General features: G+C 40.2%; 1 protein-coding gene across 1 annotated transcript; it reads left to right on the forward strand.

Moving 5' to 3' along the window:
- Positions 1–18,380: 18,380 nt before the first annotated feature.
- Positions 18,381–22,450, forward strand: LOC131255455 (uncharacterized). Its single transcript, XM_058256172.1, has 3 exons — positions 18,381–18,902; positions 19,114–19,268; positions 22,173–22,450. The coding sequence occupies exons 1-3, from the start codon at positions 18,626–18,628 to the stop codon at positions 22,305–22,307; spliced, it is 567 nt and encodes a 188-aa protein (XP_058112155.1). The 5' UTR covers positions 18,381–18,625; the 3' UTR covers positions 22,308–22,450.
- Positions 22,451–23,484: the final 1,034 nt, after the last annotated feature.

Consider the following 23,484-nt stretch of genomic DNA (forward strand, 5'->3'; position numbering starts at 1 on the left):
GTACTACAAAAGCCGTAGACACCAAATTCGATGGTCAAGAATTTTACGAGCCCGTTTCAAAATTTATCACGTGATATTCTAAGGTTTACACTTACATCAAGTTCTAAGTCTTCGTGTGCATGTGACATTGTGATGCCTCACCTGCCCTGACTTAGTTGAATCCGTAACTTTCTTTTATTTATCTGCCCAATGGTGATGCCGCAGCAAAAAGTCAAAAGGCTAAGAATGTCTTATAAAAAGTATATTTAGGCAAGGTCGTCAAAAGGCTAAAAGTGTCTTATAAAAGATATTTTTGAAGCAAGGTCATTCACGTCAATTCATGGTATGAGATAACAGACACTCTATTCTAGGGTACCAGAGCATGAGCCTACTTGTCAGAATTGAAACCCCACATGTATTGAAAGATGCAGTCACTTATCCTTAGCCACACAGGTTTTCTGGTCCATGTTTTCAACCATTCAACCATCAACTTAGGTAGCTAATTAGTTCGAACTCCCAAACTTTTTTTATTCTAATTTTTAGTGGATAACTAACCCACGTGTTTGAGCTTCATGTGGCCCACCCATGATGCATATATCCATTCATATGGTGCATCATTTCATTTTTACGTACATCCTAAAAGCAGTCCTGATCCAAAATTCCAGTGGGACATACCACGATCACACCTAAAATCTATATATTTATATGATGTGGCCCACCTCAGTTTTTGAATGGACGGCATTTAAAAGTTCTTACGGTAGGAGTCACCCTCACAAATGTCCTCTATTATTCCCTTAGGTTTGACCCATCTGAGTTATTGCTTAGGTTCAAATTTGTAATATATGCCTAACATCGATGGGCTCGCAGATGACATGGTAGATCAAGGAGTTTGAATCCACGTGAACAGTAATGATCCCTCCCCTCTGTGGGGTCCACCATGATGTATGTGTTTTATCCACGCCGTCCATCCACATTTCCAGATCATTTTAGGGCAAGACCCCAAAAATGAAGAGGATAAAGTCACACCACAGTAAACACTAGTGATTGGACACCAGCCAACCGTTAAAAAGTTGGTAGCCCCCTGTAATGTTTGTTTGCCATCCAAACCGTTGATTAGGTCACACAGACCAAAATGCAGGGAAGACACAAATATCAGCTTAATTCAACACTTTTGTGGCCTCAAAAAGTATTTAATTGTGGCCGTTCTATTACCAATATTTCCATGGTCCATCTGAGATTCGGATCTTTCTCATTTTTGCGCCATGCCTTAAAATGAGCTGAAAAATTGGATGGACCGTGTGGATGAAATACATTACATCATGGTGGAGCCCACAGGGCACAGACGAGTACCAAAGACGGTACTGGAAGGGCCACCGTGGAATCCTAGTCCAAGATGGTAATGGCATGGGTTGACGACTGAAACCCTAACGAGTTTCCTATAACACCAGTTACAGACAGTTCTTATAAATCAAAGCTCAGTGGGACCCACCAGGATGTCCATGTGAAATCTACTCTGATCATTTCACTGGCTCATGTTTGGATGGATGAGATCCAAAAAATTAAGCAGATCCAAGGCTCAAAATTGTTCCAAACCACAAGAAAATGTAGGGATTGAATGTCTACCATTGAAACCTTCTCCAGGCTAAAGTTTTGGATGAAGCTGACATGGGCTTTCACTTCATTCAACGAGAATCGTCTACTTTAAAGACGTTAGATGGCACATAAACATCACGGTAAGCTTAAGGAATGTTTGGTGGACGTTTAAGTCCGTTTCCACTCCTGTATTGGAAATGCCTCATTTTTTTGGGTAAAACTGATGGATGGAGGTTGTAATTCACAATGACATCACGGTGGGCCGAGAGTTGGCACGGATTCAGTCAGGTGTGGACCTAACTGAGTTCCGTCAGGTCTTTTCCATGGGGCCCACCTTGATGTATATGTTGTATATCCTCCCCGTTCATCCATTTTTTTCAGTTCACTTTAAGGCATGGCACAAAAATAAAGCAGATGTAAATATCGGGTGGACCACACCACAGGAAATAGTTGTAATTGACTATTAAAAACTTTTTGCGGGCAACAAAAGTTTTGAATCAAACTATTATTTGTGTTGTCTCTTCATCCAGGTCAGTCTGAAATTACCAATTGGTTAGATTGGAAATAAACATTACTGTCAACCCTAGAAAGTTTTTAACGGTGAACATTTAATGATTAGTTCACCTTAGATTTTGATCTGCTTTATTTTTTTCACCGATATCCTAAAATTAGCTGGAAAACCAAAAGGACAGCAGGAATATACAACACATACATCAAGTTGGCCCCATGGAAAAGACCTGAGGGGACCGTCCACCTAACTGAATCAGTGTCCCTTTAGCCGGTGTCCCTCAAAACTGACCCTACTACACCCACCAGGATATAGCTAGAGAGTGACAGGAATACGTAGAGCCCACTATGATGAATAACTTTTTCCCAAACCATTCATACGTTTTGATAGATCATTTTTGGACATGAGTCCAAAAAGCAGTAGGCAGATTGAAGGCTCAAGCGGACCATACCACCAGAGGCGATGGAGATTGAATTGCTACCCTTGAAAACTTCCTAGAGCCAACCATGATGTTTATTTGTCACTCAACCTATTCATAAGGTCATGAAAACCTGTAACAAGGGAAAGCATAAATATCAGCTTGATCCAAAACTTATGCACCCCCCGAGATGTTTTCAAGGGTGAGCTCTCAATCCGTATTGCTTCATGTGGTATGGTCCACTCAAGCCAATCTACCACTTTTGGGCCTTGTAAATGTGCTCAGAGAAACTTTATACCAGGCTATCCACTAGGCATCCGGGTCAGGCCATATATATATAGAGAGAGAGAGATATGCTCACACAACTAATTTTACTATTTAAATTGCTCCTAACTGGTTGTGCAATGAATGACAAACATTCATTTTTTTATCCACATGTAATACACCATATATAAAGATACGTGACATTAAGTCTTATATAAGTATGATGGTCGTTACATGTCATAGATTCAGCTTGTTCATCAAATAAGGCCAACTAATAAAATTTTATATACTAAAAATTAATAAATGATTCAATGGACCCACACATGAAAGTGAATTTGGATTGTTGAATAGATTTATAACAACTCACTTTTCTTATAGATGAATATTATACTATTCATTAGAAAAAATATTATTATTATTATTATTTTTCCCTTGATATGCTTACATTGGATCCTACATAATAAACGAACCAAATTTCTTACACATGTGGCGCAACACTCCAATATATCACATATGTACCACTTTTTTAATCATCCGACTTTCTTTATAAACAACCATTCTCCTTCTCTATCTCCTCCTTTAATGCACTCCTCTCCTCTAATTCTCTCGGTATCTCCTAATGATTGCATTCTATTAATAGAGCATGTCTTTTCTTTGGCACAAAATTCCTACACTTGAAAGCTAAGTGGGACCTACCGTCATGTTCATGAAATATCCACTCGGGTCTATCTTTTTGCCAACGTGTCCTAATGCATGAGACAAAAAAAAAAGAGGTGATCCAAAAACTCATGTGGGCCATAGAAGAGGGAAAAGTCGTGAAAGAAATTCATACGTTGAAACCTTTCTGGGTTCAATTTAATGTTTATATGGCATCTATGAGGTCATTCCCATTAAGATAAACTGAAAGCCAAAAAATCTTAGCCACGTACAAAACTTACGTGGCCATGCCAATATTTCAACCGCGGTTGTAAAATCCCCACTGTTTCCTCTCCAGTAAGGTACACTTGAGTGTTGAATCAGACTCACTTTTGAGCCGATGTCATAAAATGTGCTTGGATTTGTCACAACAAAAATGGCAGGCCCCACCATCTTTACAACGCTGGAACTTCCTACCCCACATGGAGCGGATTAGGTGCAAACCTGTCCAAGCACAATAGGATGCATCCCTGACCGTGGGGCTCACTTTGTTATATGTATTATATATCCATGCAACCCAATCATATTTTTTGACCCTTGCTCTTGCTCAGGTTGTAGACTCTCGGGAGTTTCAACACCCGGTCAAGGGATCGACTATCCATAGGTGTGGAAAGCCCACTAGGGTACGAGTGTGTGTGGGTGTGTAAAATAAAAATTAAAAATTAAAAATTTAAAAAAAAAATTCAATCATATTTTCAATTCATCTTAAAACACTATCCAAAAAAAAAAAAAAAATAGACATAAGTCTCAGGTGGACCGCACCACAGGAAACAATGGTGATTGGCCATTAGAAACATTTTGTAAGCTACAAAAGTTTTAGATAAAGCTGAAATTTATTTTTTATTTTTTTTATTTCCCATAATCCAGGTTTTCATCACGTTATCAATAGGTCAACTGGCAAATAAACACTAAAGTGGGCCTTAGGAAGTTTTTAATGATAAATGTTCAATATCAATTATTTCCTACCGTGTGGTCGTCCTGAGATTTTTATTTTCTCCCTTTCTGGAATCTTGCTCTAAAATGACCTGAAGATATGGACTAATGGCATGGATATACAGTACATATTCTAAGGTGACGCCATGGTCAAGGATGCACCATACTGTGTGGGGAACATGCCACGCCTATTTCCGTTGGGTTTAATTTTTTGGGCAAATGCCCCTTTTCTTAGTAGCGGATTGCGTACTGAGTAAACTCTGTGGGGTCCACCGTGATTTATGTATTTTATCCACTCCATCCATCCATTTTAACAGGTACTTTTAGGGCTTGAACCTAAAAATTAATGATATCCAAACCTCAACTGGACCACACCATAGGAAACAGCGTGAATTGAACATCCACCGTTGAAAATTTCTTGGGGGCCCCAGAAGTTTTAGATCAAGCTTGTAGTTGTGTTTTCCCTTCATTCATATCTATGTGATCTTATGAACAGGTTGGATGAGAAATAAACATCACTGTGGCCCTAGAAAGGTTTCAGTGGTGGAAGTCATTATTCCAACTGTTTCCAATGGTATGGTCCACATGATCTTTGGGTATGCTTAAATTTTGGTCTCAACCCCTATAATAAGATGGAAAAACTGAATGGACGGCATGGATAAACCAGATACATTCACAGTGGGCCTAATAGAGTTTACTCAGTACGATGAGAGGACGCTAGCAGGAGAGGGGCCATCTTCTCGGAGCCAGCAGGGGAAGAGGGACGCTAGCATTGATTTTTTATAAGGCCCACCATGTGTGATGTGTATATCAAATCCCCCACCGACCATCAGATTTGTAATATCATTCTAGTTAAAAAGTCAAAATATTAAACTGACATGTGATTCAAGTAAACCACGCAAGTGGAATAGTTGTGGCAAAGACGTCCACCCTTGATTTTTATAAGGCCATATTTATCATTACATGAAATCCACTCTAATCATTAGAGGCCACACTAAGGACCATGTGTCATTAATTAGCAGTAATTAATCAAACTAGTTGGACGGTCCAACTAGTTGTGTGTGAGCATTACTATATATATATACACACACACACACACACACATTTATATTTATCTCTCTTTGTGTGTGTGTATTTGTGTGCGCACGTGCAATGATAAATGTATGACTAGAATTTATTCATATTTCTGATGTGACAAGATCCAAATACTTGGTAAATCATGGAGCATACTTCATAAACGTAGAATAATTTATGCTGAATTGATACGGGCAATAACATGTGACGGCCTATATCTGAAGTCTATCTACGTCTAGCGAAATCCAAAGCTAAGACCTCTATACTTGAACCTTGTGGAGGGGTTGAGAAGAGATGTTGATGATTTTAGATACTTTGTTGATACGGGCAACAGCGTATGAAGGCCCAAATCCAAAATCTATATAGATGCAGTATAACCCATAGCTAAAACCTCCATACCCGAACCTCGTAAAGGGATTGAGAAGAGAAGCTAATAATTATACTTATACCATTTGTAACCCCTCATACAACATGCTCATAACCTCAGATGATGAGCCTTGGGGGGTATGCACTCGGATTGCAATAACCTCGTATGGTTTTGGTTGTACACCACATTTCACAAGATTGATAAAATGGATCGATATGCACTGTTTTGGAGTTGCCACTAGCCAAAATAAAGAATCTAGAATCCACGGTAAGTTAGAATCCGTGGATTTGCCTTGAGATCGGGAAAATCGAAGAATCTCGAATCGAGTGACTCCTGGTTTGATTTACTCCATGGATTTTAGGTAAGGGCTCGGTTACGGAAAAGGAAGATGTTAGGCACTCATTTACCGCCTGTGTGAAATACAATCTCTACTTTGCCAGGTTGTACACTTATAAAAGGGATTCAAAAAACTTCCAGTAAAAATACTAAACTTTAGATCTCTAGATACAAAAGATAAATTGAAATCGAAATGAAAATGGTAAAAAAAAGTATTTTTAATAAAAGTGCATAAAAGAAAAGGAACATAAAGTTTTCGGTTACTCCTTTAAGTCACATATTTTGATACAGAAGATCCTTAAGAGAGGCAATTGTATAGCATACTTTACGTGATGTCAAAGCAGAACTTACTACCTCAAGTGTTCAAAGCAATGGGGTTTGAATATACAAACTAGAAAAGAATAGAACGAAAATACATCATTGACTTTGAAGCGATCGAGAGAACAAGAAGTCAGAATCTATGTCTATGTCTTAGAATCGCAGGCATGCTATCGCTTTTTGTCTCACTCCCCCCCCCCCCCCCCTTTCGTTTGAGTGCGGGGTCCCATTTGTAGGCAATCAGAAAGGGACACATAATGTCAAATGAATAGGATTAAACAATTCCAATTCTCCTGACCCTTGGGCTTTGGCATCAATGCTAGCTCGGGCAAACCAAACCACTACTAAAGAGATAAGAGTAACCAAGCATGAGATGGAGCCAACACGAGCCTGAGATGGAATCAGCAGATGAAATCATAAAAAAAGTCTGCAACCGGTGGAGCCAGAGCCGGTTCTATGCAGAACTAGTGTAGCAAGGACCAGTTCTGCACAAAACCATGAAATTTGGCCCTGAGGAGTGTCGTTCTGTCAAAATTGGCCCTAAAAAGTGTTGAGGGTCAAATATTACATATTAGACCCCAGTTATTACCTGAGTTTACGAACATGATACTGTTTAACAGCCTATTTTAATCGTGTTTGTGATGCAAGGTGTATTTAAGAGCTTAGACTAAAAAAGGGTACTAAAAGTGTGGATTTGACGCTCTAAAGACACCAAGGCATGGGACGAACCCCAGAGGACCAAGATCGAGGAGTTTATACGCTAAAGATCCAAGAAAATCAAGCCACTCTGTAAGTGCAATGGTTATTTGTTACCTTGATTGTCAAATTTTGTACTGCCATAACCTCAATCTGTGTCTTGTGTAGCACATTGATATATAGGTTCAAGGCAATGCATCACATGTACAAGGACAATGCTTCAAGTCAAGAATAATGATCCAATTCAAGTAATGCACGGTCAAGTACATTGTTCTCTTCTCTACAGCTTCAGAGTTTTAAAGCTACGAGATCTTGTTCAAGACTCAAGGTGAAATACAACTCAAGAACTACAAGTTCAAGGTTTCAAAGATCTCAAGTTCAAGCTTCATCATGTGTCGAGATCTCAAGTCTCATGAACTTCAAAGATCATCCATCATCTGAAGAAATGAAGGCTCAATATCCACACTTCACATTTAAGGTATGAATGACCTTAGATTGACCTTAGGGTAGGTTATTTTGTATACATAATTCAAATTGAATCATTTTATAAGTGTTTGGTCTGTTCTTAGACTAGTCCTAGACTCTATTCGACTAGTCCTAGAATTGGCTCGACCAGTCCAAGAAATTTCAAGACCAGTCCTAAGTTGTTGCAAATTTTCAGAATTTTTTGGTTGAGCTACGACCAGTCCTAGAATCTGCTCGATCGGTCGTGTGAACAGTGCACGACTCATTCACGACCAGTCCAGCAACTACGACTCAAACTCTAGCAACTATTCCTGGCTCCTCACGACCAGTCGTGAAGTGCTTACGACTAGTCGTTGAACGTTTTTATCCGATCGTGCTCAAAATTTCAAAATACTGTTGGTCCTAAGACCAGTCATAGTATCCACAGGACCAGTCGAAGATGCGATTTCTGTAACTATAAATAGAGCACGATTTTCAGAGTTTGATATCCAATTCCAGTAAAATCAAGGCATCACTCTGAGAGATAAGTTTGTGTTCTTTTTAAGCTACATTGTACATATTTAATATTCTCTTTTGTTAGCTTTTTATATTTGATTTTGTTTCTGCATTCTAATTTGATTTGAAAGAGGAATTGTAATATCCCACTTCTTAGAATCAAAATCAAATAGATCTAGCCCAACTTGATTTAATTTAAAATCAATTAGAACTTTAAACCATTTTAAAGTGAGTATTGGATATTGAACTTCTCTATTCGAACTTCTACTCCGATTTGGTTCTTCCGGGCTGCTACAAAAGGAGAAATCCAGGTATTTTACATTTGTGTAAATCTTCTATGTTTTTGGTTTCTTTGAGATTAAGCCAGAAAAAATCTCATTGTGTTAGTTATCTGAGGAGAGCCAGAAAACTCAGAGTGGGGTTTTTGAATTGTGTAAGCCCATTTGAAAGACACAATTGTGAAGGTTTTAGGTGAACCTGAGAAAAACCTATTTTCATAGTGAACGCTAATATCCCCTGTGTAAGGATATTAGGAGTGGAGTAGCAAGCTGTGTGGCTGTTGTTTAATAGTTGGTGTACACACAAGCGAACCACTATAACTCTTTGTGTTTTATGGATGTGTGATTTATTTTCTATATCTTTAATCATTCAAGATTGGGGGATGTATGTGTGAATGTGAATGTTGTAATATTTACATTTCAAGCATTGTGGGGAATGTTGTAATAGTTTAGACTTTCATTTCTTGCCATTTCCTTTCATTCCTCTTCAGTTTGAGATGTTGATACTTAAACTGTTCTAGTAAGGTTGTCTTGCCATAAACCTTTGGTTTTTATGGTGTAAGGTTGTCCTTAGAACAACATTTGTATCAACTTCTCAAGACTTAAATTTTGAGATTGCTTTACATTTTCGTATTGTGAATTGCTTAAAGTGTTATCTTTCCTTTATTCATTTAAATTCCTCTATTATCATTTTAATTTGGCGTAGTCCTATTCACCCCTCCCCCCCCCTCTCTTTGACTCATAGATAGGCCTCTTCACACTCATGTTAAACAGGTCTGGAAATCGTCCAGAATGCAAGATCACAGGGTTCTCGTCATCCATTCAGCTCGAAACTTTATATGTGGCCTGAGGACCATAAATTATCTGTACACGTCAAATTTCATCCATTGGATCCTTGTGGAAGTGGCCCAACAGACATATCAGCCCATAAAACACTGATTTGGGGCCCACCAAATATCTGGGTATGCTTCAAATTTTGTCTTAATACCTTAATTGAGGTGGTAAGAAGGATAGACGGAGCGGATTCCTCACGAACATCATAGTGGACCCACATGTACATCACATGCACATAGGGTGCACAGCGTCTGCACCACACCGGACTGTGCAGTCCGGTCAAATGGGCTTTGACCTTACTTTCCTTTAAAAAAACCAAAAACGGACAGCGTTTTTACGTTGTCCGTCCATTTTTTAGTAGTGGGGCCCACCCATCATACATCTTTATGATCTGTACCGTCCATTGTGTTCAAAGGGGGGGCGTGACCCTCGCTTAGGTGGTCGTTTCGCCAATACACACGTACACATGTGAATCGACAGAAAACACAGGATAAATAACGAGGTGAGTTGATACAGTGGGCCGCCAAAACTTGACAAAAAATACTCCTTTCTGACTGATTTTTCGGCAGGAATCTAATAGACAAGGTGGATTTCACCAAAAACATCAATGTGGGGTCCACCGAGCATCGCAGCACTGGTGCCTTGCGTCGGTTACGCAGTCCAAAAGACCGGACACTGTGGGTCGGTTATGTGATCACAATCATAATCGGATGGTTGATCTGAACCCTCTAGAAGCTCAGTGTAACATCCTGGATTTTCGTTATTTTGGATTTCAACAAACCCTTGAAAATTTTCATTTTAATTAACTTAAGTTGTCGCTTATTAGTCCTTAACGCTCGAAGTGAGCGTATACATGGGCAATACCAGTAAAGAACTGCACAAATATGATCAAGCAACTGTAGGAAGCCAACGAATCATGCCGATCACTTAAACACTGAGTTTAGTCATATGATTTGTTCACGTAGGGTCCAAATCTAGCTGACATATCACTAACTAAGATAAATGTAACTAAATAAAGATCTACCCAAAGCTGAGACAAATAGGGGTTAGATCTTAATTAACAAACCAAATCAATCAATTACTCCTTTAGCCTAAAAACCAACGGCTTAGACTGACTTTAACCAAATCGGCATTTTCGCTTATTACAAATAGGTCACACTATAAACTTAGCTAATCCAGACCCTAATTATTACACACGAAAAATCTCACTACCCAATTCATTCCAAAAATGCCCTAATTTTCTGAACAAGCTCTAGAACCGCTTGTTAATGGGCCACTAATTTCGAAACTATACAATAATGTCTGTCTCCCTGGGCTTGACGTTCATCGCGGGAGTCGAACCTGGGTAGTGTCCAGAACCGCTCAACTTGAGTCAAGGGACAAGTGCATGAGAAGTGCAAATACTCTAGAAGAAGAATCTGAAACTTAAGTGAATTGGGTCGTCCACTCTTATGCAAAGTTGAGGATTTCGGACCATCGGTTTACGACCAAACTTCATATATAAAATAAGGATATTTCCCTTCACATATCCGTATAGCCGCGGCCTCGATCAACCATCGATGACCATTGAACAGACTTCTGATCATACCCATCGATCAACGCATCCAAATGGCAGGCCGATCATATCCATATATAGATCATCATTAGGGTTAAATATCCTATGGTGTATATCAATATGCACATCCCATAGTGGGCCCTAGAGGTTAAAAAAACCCTCCCATAAGGCTAGTATAGTAAACACTTAACCCTTGGGGCCATTTACACCAAATCTGACACTATATAAGGGCCTTATTTGGGCACCCCCTTCTCCCATACGAATTTCATACCCTAGCTTGGGTGAGGGAGAGGAGAGAGAAAGAAAGAGAGAAAGAGAGGAGTGAAGGTTTGTGCACATTCACTCTCTCATCCCTCTCTATAGTCGCATTGCCACTCTCATATCCTTCATGGAGTTCTCTCGACGGCGATTGGAGGTAAGAAATAAAATCTACTCTCTAATATAATCTTTTGGGTTAGGTTTTTTAGTTTTTACAATGGTTTATGTGATTTTTTAGGCTTTAGTAGATTTTCTCTATAATCCTAATCCTAGGAGCGCTTTGAGTCGGACAAATCATTGCAAAGGTGTGAACCATTATATCTAGGTTATCATTTATCGACCCTTTAGGGTCTCAGTTAATGAGTAGATGCTTGTCGATGAATTTGTACATGGTAATATGTAAATGTTTTGATTTGTCTATAATATATGCTATTTATTGAATATGGATGCCCACGTGTTTGATTAAATGCTTGAATGGTGGAATGTATTGATTTTTTGATGCTTATGTACTTGATTTAATACTTAAGTGATTGTATTACTTTATGCATGGTCACATATTTGATTTGATGCCTTAGTGAACGTACTATCCTATGTATGCTTACATGTTTGATGAAATGCTTATGTAGTTGTGTCGTTAAATATATGTTGACAGCATGACGAATTGCTAAGTTTGTAGTGATGCTTAGGTTACTTACAATGTTGGGTCAGTCAATAAATCGCTCAAACCAAGGGGTGGCCCGAGTTAGGGTGGCCACCTTAGGCTTATTCAATCGACCCAGGTTGAATATGGATGACCAATAATAGCTGGACTACACGGGCTGCTTGCGCCCAATTCTGGTTATGTCGTGGTTCTCTCATGTCAATCAAATTAGCCCACTAGCCGATTGACCATGTATGTTCACAATGTATGACACGACTAAATGGAATCTAGGATACCCGGTTCCCAATGGATGTGTCCATTCAGAACCGATAGTATGAGACGATCCCACTAAGACTCATGAGCCAAACAAGGTGGTATGAGATACCGTGTCCAAGTTGTCGACCTACGCTGGGGTGATGAGCCTCCCCGTAGTGACCAGTGAGCAACTAAGACTCATGAGTCAGGCATAGTGGTATGGGACACCGTGTCTGATCTATCGGCCCATGCTGGGGTGACGAGCCTCCCCATAGTGACCAGTGAGCACTGATAGAGGTGATAGACCATTGTTCGAACGACTCCCGTCAAATTACCCGACAGATGGTTGCGTGCTAGAGTACCGTTCAAACGACCCAGGCATGAATGGAATTGGGTGATGAGTCCTTTCCTTTATGTATTTTTTATTTTTTGTGACAAGCCTGCACCTCAGAACTGAGTGATCATACTCGGTTTGGGTGACGATCCATACCGAGTTAATCCTCATACATTTAGGTATCATACCGGATCTTTGAAATTATTGATTTGTGATATAAACAGGTGATACCTAAATTTGGATTAAGGGACACTGGTAAGGAGCCACTACGTACGGTAACGAGTCACGTAATCCGAATAAGGACTCATGATATAACGTCGATATCCTAGCTTCGCCAATATATTGGATAACTTGAACTTAATAATTACTTGGCTAATATGATCATTCACTATATTGCATTAGCTTAGAATATGACAAACAGGCGTGGTTGTCACGTGATGAGGAAGTGTTGTCATTTGCGAAACAGGTGGTTGGAGTCGCTTGTGAGGGAGTGTTGTTTGGAAAGGGCATGCATCATGTCATATCTTCATATGCACATTTAACAAGAGTATTTAGAAATTATTTATTTCTTGTTTATCATTAACTGCGTTGATTGTGTCGATAGCATGCGTAACTTAGAACTAATGGAACCACTGAGTTAGCTACTCACTCCCACCTGAGACAGTATTTTAAAACACCAACCAAGCGTATCATTGATGAATGTACTAGTGAGACTTAGACAGGTAGGCTTATATCAGGTTGTGTGAACACCACTATGTTTTGGAGAATTGGTGTAAACTAAAGGCTTTACACTTTAACCGTCTTGAGTATGTATATTGTGGATTGTGGTTTGTATAATCCCATTTTGGGCGATCATCACAATTGAAACTGTATTTTTTAACTCTTAACCCTATATTTCTAAATCTATTGTTATCTCTACCTCACTTTGGATCCGCTAATTCGAATTGTGCTACTCTGATAATCCGTGTGTGAAATGAATTTGAATCTGAATGAGGACACATGTGCATTCTCATTAGGTTAATACCCGAGAACTCGGGATCAGAGCCTTTGTACACGGGTGCCGATTTTCAAGGCATTACACTCAGAAAGAGGTCATTTACCCCAATCATGAAGACATATTTGGAAGAAAAATCAAAACGCTGTCCAAGACATTGCTGTAGTCTTGTTGTGCAAAGAAGTTTCGCGGTTTCACTGCGAAAGGAGAAGATTTACTCATGCACCACCGACCTATCCTTGCTGCCTTTATAAAAGGGAGAGAGAGAAAGAGAGAGAGAGAGAGAGAGAGAGAGAGAGAGCATCTTTTGATCAGATCTGGGCAGCCGTGGAGACTAAAAGGTAGACGTGAAGCTGTGGAGCAAAGAAAGAGAGAGAAAGAGGGAGAGAACGTGGAGTGAACGGCTAGTCTTCTAAAGAGTTTTTCCTTTCCTTCTCTTAATTCTTTTATCATGTTGCTTTCTAAGAGATTTTTCATGCCCATATCAGGCTAAACCTCTTAGCTACGGCTAAGAGGTGAAGCTTGTAGTATGATGGGGTTGTTTTATGGCTTTAATTCATATTTTGTTGAACTATCTTTGAATTCTAGCTTGATTATAGGGAATATTCATAGTCTTGAATGGTTTGTTGTGACTTAAATTACAATAGATCTGCGATAGCTTTGGGTATGTTCTTTACATTAGTGAGATTGTGAATCTGGGAATCCCTATTGTTCACCATCGTCTCTTGGGCATGGTTGGATGATGGAATCCTTCCTAACATTCATACATCTCTCAGATTGGATGTGAATTAGTTAAATTCTGTTGTTTGCTTTGTCTCATGGGCATGGTTCTCATCTCTTGAAAATAGGATTCAAGGAAGTTCATATTTGGATTTTAATAATATATCTTCCAACTGAATGAAGATGGGACTCTAAATCCAGTTGTGTTTATGAATCAAGCATAGATCTCCCTGATTGCTACAAGTGGATCCTTGGCACCCTAGTTTCCTACCTTTGAATTTGACAAATTTTAGTTACTTAAAGTCATCATTACTCTCTTAATTTTCCTGATTTAGATTACATCTTCGCCTAGTTCTAGTTCAAGTTATTTTCACATTATGTACAAGGTTCAGTCCCTATGGATTCGACCTCGGTCTTACCGAGTTTATTACTACATTACAACCCTATACTTGGGGTGTGAACAACAAGGCCATTCTATAAGGTTTGTCCCAATCTGGTCCATTAGCTGCCCGTTTGGCATATTTTGAGTCATGTAATTGCTCTGATCAAGGGGCCTACCCAAGTTACAGAGCCAAGTGGTTGTATTTTGATCTATTGATACCCCTCTTTGGTGGAGGTTAGGAAATAATCGAATGCCAAAGCGAGTGAACACCCTGCCTGGAGTAGATGAAGAGGTGATTAGTTCCTCTACTTGCCAGAGTGTCGTGATCGAGAAGCTTGCCTAGTTAGAAGTTTAACTCAGACAATTCACGAGGGTGGGAAAAACGTTACAATATCTTATTGTAACCCTTTCATATTGTTGATCGGTGCACGCATCAAAGAAATCTACTAAGTTAGATGTTTGAGTGGTTAGAGCCCCTGCACGCCCGCGGCCATGTGAGGATAACACATGTTAGATCTGGAAATATTAGTTTTTTCGATGTTGCACAATCCCCTAGAATCCCTGACAAGTGTATTGTTTGTATTGGAAAATTATTTGTGCATATTGTTTGTAAAGCATACTTTACTGTTGTCAAAGCAGATCCTACTACCTCAGGTGTTCAAAGAAGTAGGGTTGGAATATATAAACTAAAAAATATATATCAAGAATATAGCGTTAGCTTTGAAGTTGAAATAAAATAAAAGAGACCCAAGGACTAGAAGAGATCGAGAGAACAGAGAGTCTGAGTCTCTGCCTCTGTCTCACTCTGGAGATATTCTGAATTAGGAACAAAATTTTCTTCAAACTCTCCCTCCCTTTCATTTGAGAGTGCAGAGTTCCTTTTATATGCAATTGAAAATAGACACGTAAGGCTGAATGGATAGGATGAAGTAGGTTCAGTTCTCTCAAGCCTTGGGCTTTGACATCAATGTCAGGCTCGGGCAAACCGAACCATTGTTGAAGAGATAAGAGTAACCGTGCCTCAGATGGAACCAACGCAAGCCTGAGATGGAGCTAGCACATGAAACCGCAAAAAAAGACCGCAACCAATGGAGTCAGGGCCGGTTCTACGCAAAACTGGCAAAGCCAACACCAATTCTACATTGAACTATGAAATTTGGCCCTAAGGAGTATCATTCTATCAAAACTGACCCCGGCAGGGCCATTTCGATCAAATCTACTCCAATCTAGTCCATTAGCTGCCTATGTGACGTGTTTTGAGCTATGTAATAGATCTGATCAAGGACCCCACCCAAATTACAAAGTCAAGTGTTCGTATTTTGATAGTTTGATATCTAGAGGCCCATGTCCTCAAATGATCTCCCAAAATAGATGGACGGAGTGGATAAAATATATATGTCACGGTGGGCCTCATAGATCCCCTGAAAGGACCATCCGTCTCCAAGTAGGTTCTAGTGGGAAGCGGATTAGTTGGTGTACCACACCACCGATCTAGCTGGTGTGCTTACATCACTAAATTTTGTAGGTCCCATCATGAGGTATGTGTTATATCCAAACCGTCCGTCCATTTGGCGAGCTCATTGTAAGGCTTGAGCTGAAAAATAAGACAGATCCAAAGATTAAGTGGACCACATTGCAAAAAAGCAATGGGGAATTGAACGTTTACAATTGAAACTCTGTCAGGGGTCATGGAAGTTTTGGATCAATATGATATTTGTTTTTCCTCTTCATGTAGGTATGTGTGACCTTGTAAATAGATTGGATGGAAAATAAATGTTATGGTGGGCCCTAAGAATGTTTTAATGATGATAATCATTGTCCTACTGTTATTTGTTTGGTGGTCCACCTAAGCTTTGGATATGACTTATTTTTGGGCTCATCCTATAAAATGATCTCACCAAATGCATGGATGATGTGGATATAATAAATATATCGTTGTGAGGCATATAAAACTTTGATCTCCTTTGAACCCTTCATGCAACTCGGAACTCAAGGAGCGATGCTCGTCGTGGCAAGACATGTACCTACACCAACCGGGTTGATGGTGTATGGTACACCCACCAATCCGCTTCCATCCCGGTGGGGGTAATACCCATGTGCAGATTAGGTACTACCCCCGCTTGTTTGGAGCTCGAGACAGGCGAAGAATCTAAGGGCCACTAGTGGCCACCGTGATGTATGACTTTTATCCACACTGTTCATCCATTTTTCCACTTATATCCACGGTGGCCCCTCATTGGTATTCTAAAAGTATATGGAAAATTGGATAGATAGTATGGATAAAAGTCATACATCACGGTAACCCCTTAGTGGCCCTTGGAGCCTCCGCGTGTCCTGAGCTCCGAACAGGCACATGGCGGATTAGCTACTAACAGGCTGAGTATAGAGAACGACAAGCTACTAAAGTAATGTCATCAAGTTATGTAGACTTCATTATGGTGTATGTGTTGTATCCACACCGTCCATCGATTTAGAGAGATCATTTAAAAGAATGAGCTAAAAAATGACACAGATCCAAAGCTAAATCGGACCCCACCATAGACAACAGTGAGGAGAGTGATGCCCGCCAGATTTGCTGGTGTACCACACCCCATCAACCTGGGGGTGTGTTGTCGTCACCAAATCTTTTGGGTCTCGTAATAAGGTATGTGTTATATCCAAATAGTCCGTCCATTTGCTGAGCTTGCCCGTAAGGCTTGAGACGAAAATAAGACAGATCTAAAGATCAAGTGAACCACACTGCAAAAAGCAGTGGATAATTGAACATCTACCGTTGAAACCTTTTTGGGGTTACCGAAGTTTCGGATCAATATGATATATGGTTTTCCTCTTCGTCCAGGTGCATATGACCTTATGAATAGGTTGGATGGGAAACGCCATTCTCACCGTCCCACCGTTATTTGTGGTGTGGTCCACTTAATCTTTGGATATGACTAATTTTTCAACTCATGCTTTAAAATAATCTCCCCAAATGATGAACGGTGTGAATATAATAAATACATTATATTTAGACCCATATGACTTTGATCTCCTTTGAACCGTTCGTACAACTTGAACTCGAGGAGGTAAGCGCTGGTCTTCGCACGACACACATCTACATCAGCCAGTTCAGTGGTGCGCGGTACACCAGCCAATCCGCTTTCGAGTGAAAATGGGAGAGCGTCCGATCAAGTCTTTAACATTTGAATTCAACTTGTTGGTAATAATAAGCTTCGCAAAGCCAACACGCGTGTACAAAGAAGCTAACTTATTTATGCCCACGTGCAAAATCCAAGCTGTCCATCATATGAATCCCATTGAAGATACCTTGACCAAAGGCCACCGACTTGATAGGTCATCCACGGTTTGGATGGCTGAAATAGACGTGGATAAGTTTTTATAAGCCAATTGCCAAAAATCGTGGCCCACCTGATGAGTGGTCCAGAAATATTTTTGAATCTTTCGTCAACGTGGTTAGGCCCGTGTGATAGATGTCTTGGATTCTCTTCCCATATGCTACATTGGCATATCTACACGCGCGTGTAGATGGGATTCCTTTCTAAAGATAAATGGTCTTACGAAGCCACGGCAATAATACCGTTGGTTGGGGGCTGTTGGGACGAAAGATGGAGAAATGCTAAGGATGCACGCTTGATGTGGACGGCCAATCTATTCTCCCCTTCTGGGCCACCATTTAAAGATCCGGACGGTTCATTTACAAGGCTCCACTGTATATTGGTACATGTAAGTAATCTCATTTATCAGAGATCTCACCGTTGATAAAAATTAAACTGAATAAAAATGGTCAAGAAAACCGTTCTTAGGTCTTGATGGATGGTGAAAATCTACGATAAGTAATATTTTTCATATGATCCATCTATTATAGGATCCTTATATTGGACGGTATGGATCATATAATAGTGCGGCAGAAGAGTGGAAATTGGGCGAAGGTATTGGGGGTGAGCCTCCTTACCATTCCTCCAAAAGATATAGGGTGTGTGGTTCGCAAAGAAAGTCAGAAAATTCTCCCTTGTACTTGTTCACACTTCTCTAATCTTCTTCCTCCTCTTCTCCTTCGGAGAGAGAGAGAGAGAGAGAGAGATTTTCCTTGCTTCTTCTGCTGCTGCTTCTTAATTAGAGAGAGAGGTTGAGAGAAATTTTCCTGTCTTATCCTTCTGCTATTGCTTTAAAGAGAGAGATTTTCCTTTATTCTTCTGCTGTTGATGCGTTAGAGAGAGAGAGAGAGAGAGAGAGATGGGTAATTGCCAAGCAACAGACGCGGCGACGGTGGTGATACAACACCCACGAGGGAGAGTAGAGAGGTTGTATTGGCCAGTGACCGCACGGGATATCATGAGAAGTAACCCCGGCTACTACGTTGCCCTCGTCACCTTATGCCCTTCCCAAACCAACAACGATCAGGAGAGGCGTGAAAACAACAACAACGGCGTACGTTTCACACGTGTCAAGCTCCTACGTCCCAAGGACATGCTTATCCTCGGGAACGTTTATCGCCTCGTCACATCTCAAGGTCCCCTTCCCCTTCTATCTTCTTCTTCATTTCCCATATGTTCTATGCATGTGGAGGCCCCATCCCATCATATTAACGGTTCGGATCATCACCAAATATGGGCCCTGCATGTGTAGAATCATGTATACTAATAGTTGTGGTGGGAGATTCGTTCTGTGGATGTTCATGTATTTTTTTAAATTTTTTTTTTTTTTTTTTTTTTTGGGTGTAGAGATTATGAAAGGACTGTGGGCTAAGAAGTACGGGTGGACAAAGAAAAACCAATCAGAGCCGTCCAAGCAGCGGCCAAAACAAAACGAAGGCGCAGCTGTCTCAGAACGTGCACCAGATGGGAACGTGGAACAGCAGCGGCCAAAGGCAAGTGACGTGATTTACTTTTTTCTCTTACTAGTTTTTAGATTTTTTTGGGGGGGATGGTTTTTCACTGTTACATTTGTTTACGTACATGGTTTATACACCATATGATGGTGTATGCACTCTTAGGTACCCTTCAATGGTGATCCCTGCACTCAAGATGCATACACCAATCATTCAATGCATGCGCTGAGTGTGCGTGATGTTCTATGCATCTGCGTGTAAAACATATTTACCTGCTTACCACTATTGACTGTGTGGGGCCCACGGTGGTGTGCCTATGCAATTCAACCCAAAGCTGCGAATTAGGTGGGCCCCACATGACCATTGGATGACACAAAAATCAGTGGGCCTGATGAAGCTGCAGGTTCATGATCTACGAGTCCTTGTAGAAATAGCCTTATTCCACAAGTTTTTCACCTGATTTTAAATTTTTGTTCATCTGAATGTAAAAAAAAAAAAAGTAATTCACCTGTCTATCATGTGAATATTCACCTGCTTAATACCATTGCCTCTCTTGGGGCCACGTTGTTGTCTGACGTGAGCCCCACTATCATCGTGATGATGGGATGGTACAAAATTCAGGCCTATCCAATCAGTGGGCCACACCATAAAAATAATTACACCCAAAAACCTAAAAATTCACATGACAGTTGAGAGAGCCAGAGGTGATGGCCCCATGTGGATGGGGAGTTCCCCAAAATCTTCAAGATTGGAATATATATCCTAGCCTTACAATCAGACCGTCTGGGAGCTACTCTATTTTGGAGGCAAGAGATTGAACGATTGGGATTGTCCCATCGACATGATCCTTGAGTTCAAATGTATCAGGAACAGTTTGTAGACCTTTGAAACGGATGCTTGGGATTGTCCGATCAAAGTGATCCGTGAGAGGCATGTCAATCCAACGTAGGGGGAATGGATGGTTTAGATGGATGATCATAGGCTCTCTTTCATAAAGAAACGGTTGAGATCATACGATTAAAATGGTTCTTCACGGACATAGGTGATTCGAGGGCGGATCTTCTTTTTCTCTTTTCTTTTCAAAATCCATTACCGTGCAAAACGCTTAATATGCTAGTTATCAAGCACTTTATTAGTACGTACGAGCAGCTCTTAAATAAGAGATCTGGACCATTCATCTATTTTTTGTTCATGATGCATCTGAACTGGGACCCATGATTTGGACAGCTTAATTAGACTTTTACGCAAAGTATGCAATTTCAAAGTAATTCCAAAGTGCCTGTGAATCATCTGTCACATTCTGCCTGAGACACATGATTGTTTGGGCACATGCATGCCTACAATGATATATGGTCAGGCTGAACCATGGGTCAAGTGGCCTGACTCACTTTTGAGGTGGGCTCGGCTGAGCTAAAAGGATGGTGGGTCCGGCTCAGGCTACAAATGTAACCTCTTTAAATAAATGGGATGGGCTTGGGTTAAATCCTTTTTAATGTATAAAGGTTATCACTAGGTTGGTCCGGGCAAACCCAAAATAAAATTTTGTATATACAGAGAGAGAGAGAGAGTCATGCTCAACTCCACACCAGTTCTCATGGAAGCTCTTGAGAACTTTTTGAGAACTCATCTCACGTGATGAGACTAAAATCTGACGTGATGCAGCACCCCATGCAACCCTTAAGGCCCAACTTTCACCATGATAAAAAATAATAATTTGGTGAGCTATAACAAAGAGAGAGACAAATTAAGGAAGGAAACTGTTTCCATTTTTCATGGCCCACCAAAGTTTTGGATCAAGGTAAAAGGTGGGCCTCAGGGGTTTCATGGGGCATTGCATCATATGGACCGTTTAGATTTTGACCTCACATCATGTGAGATGAGTTGTTAAAAAGTTCCTACGAGTTATGAGAATTACATATATAAACACGCACAAACTATATATATATATATATATATATATATATATATATATGCGTGTATGTATGTATGTATGTACACACACACACATATATATAAACACATGCATATACATATACATATATATGTATGTGTGCGTGTGTGTGTGTAGAAAAGGTTCTATGCGGTGTAGCTCATGGGAACTTTCCATTAGGTCGAGCTGTGTGGGCCCCACCATGATGTGTGTCGAGCATCTACCCTATCAGTCAGATGCACCATTCCATGGTGGGCCCAGGGCTTAAAAATCAAGTTGATCGGTGACTTGTGTAGGCCACACCACATACAAATGTTGAGAGGGGTTACCCTCCATTAAAACATTCATAATCATTTGTTGGGCCCACCTAAATATGGTTCACAAATCCAGCCCATCCATTGTGTGTGTCCCACTTGGATGCGGGGTGAGGTTTCAGATGCATCCAAATTTTAGGTGGGCCCCACCAAGTGCTTTTATATGTTTTAGGCATGTCTTCACATGATTTTAGTTGGTATGGCCCACTTGAGTTCCCTATACGGCTGATTTTGGGATATCCCGTAATTTAAAGGGGACCCATCAAATGCACGGTGTTGATGTTCGACATACATCGTGGTGGGCCCACACAGCTCGACCTCATGGGAAGTGCCCATGAGCTCGACCGCATAGAACCTTTTCATATATATACACGCTCTCTCAGTTAGGTTGTACATTGCCCTGTTAGTTGTTACCCGTCCTTAAACGTAGGTTGTGGGCAGGTTGGTTCCGGTTAGTCAAGCCCAACCTATTAAACAGGTCATATTGGGTCAGACAGTAATCGGTCATCAGCCCAATTAGTAAATGGGCTGAGCTTGAGCTGACTCTAACCTGGCCCAAACCTAACCCATTGCCTCTCCTAATTATGGATGAGTGCACCGTATGTATGCATACCAACATAGTGTGTGTTGGAGAGATGAAAAAGGTCTTTTAAGTGACCGTTCATTCCCATTCATGACACTCTTCTTATACCACCAAAATGTTTTCAGGAACAAAAACAGGAAGGACATGGAGCCAAGATCACACAGCCTGCAGCGAGATCAGCATCCCGACATTGGCGTCCGTCACTACATAGCATATCAGAGGTTAATCGACTGCCGCAGTCCGACATTGATACTTCCTAAGCCCTTCCATATTGGAATTAAGTATCATACCACAATGTTGGCCATCATTGCTCATAATTCTACAATTCAGCAAAGCTGAGGCATTTCGCCTGAGCAGATACCAAAGATTGGTTTGTGGCACAAATGCCAATCCTCCTCCAAAAATGTAAGCATTTCCCGCCTGTGAGTGGACCAGTATGATTGATGTGTTTCCCATGTTTGCATGTTCTTGTTTCTTCTGTAATATCATTGCTCTACTTCTTCATTTGAGTGCAGTATTTGTACAGCAAAGAAAAGAAGCATTATTGAACGGTGTTATATGCACCTAGTGTTTTTTTAGCATTGTTATCGATCTTTAAATATTGATAGTTTATTTTATTTTTCATGATTTTGTTATAAAATTATTCTGATAATAGTATGAAAGTCTTTGAAATTTTTACCCAATTCATTATATGACGATATAAGCTTTGCTAAGCCCGAATGCATGTACAAGTCAACTAATGCACAAGTGACGACATGTGCCACAATGACAGATAGGAGAAATATCCAAGCCATCCATCAGGTTCAGGTGGGCCTCACTATGTAGATGTTAATGCCTAAGGATAAAGGCGGTACATTCAAATGGGCTTAGCCAAGTTATAATTATTCCTTAAAACGTTAAAATTACTAATTTATAATAATTACTTTTATTTTAATTTTACTGAGATTTTCCCAGTATTATTCTAAGAAAAATCTCAAAACTTGAAAAGCTCTTGAGAAACTCCCAAGAAAGAGATTTGCCAATAATGTGTTGGACACTGTTATGTAAATGCGAGGAAGACTTTGGTGTGCTTTTTGCACCCATAAAACAAGGGTCAATTGATAATTGGAGTTTTTAAGTGCACTTCCAACACTCATTGGGTGGGTGGTGGGCCACACCATTGGTTGTCCATTGATTTTGAAGTTGTGTCCCATTTTATCAGGGGATTTGGCCTAATTTTCATTATAGGTGACAATCATATGGTGTGTTTCCATGTTTTGCTTGGATTTGATATTATACACATGGCATGTTGTAGGTGGTATATAAACCGTATTACGAAATGTAAGATTGTCCATGTATAAACTAAGATAATAAAACTAAATTTTAAACATGTATCTGGATGGAAAGTTATTTATATTGTTGTCGTGGAAATGTATTTGATCTTTCATGCATTACACT

This window comes from Magnolia sinica, chromosome 9, assembly GCF_029962835.1.
Source record: "Magnolia sinica isolate HGM2019 chromosome 9, MsV1, whole genome shotgun sequence".
Classification (NCBI taxonomy): domain Eukaryota; kingdom Viridiplantae; phylum Streptophyta; class Magnoliopsida; order Magnoliales; family Magnoliaceae; genus Magnolia; species Magnolia sinica.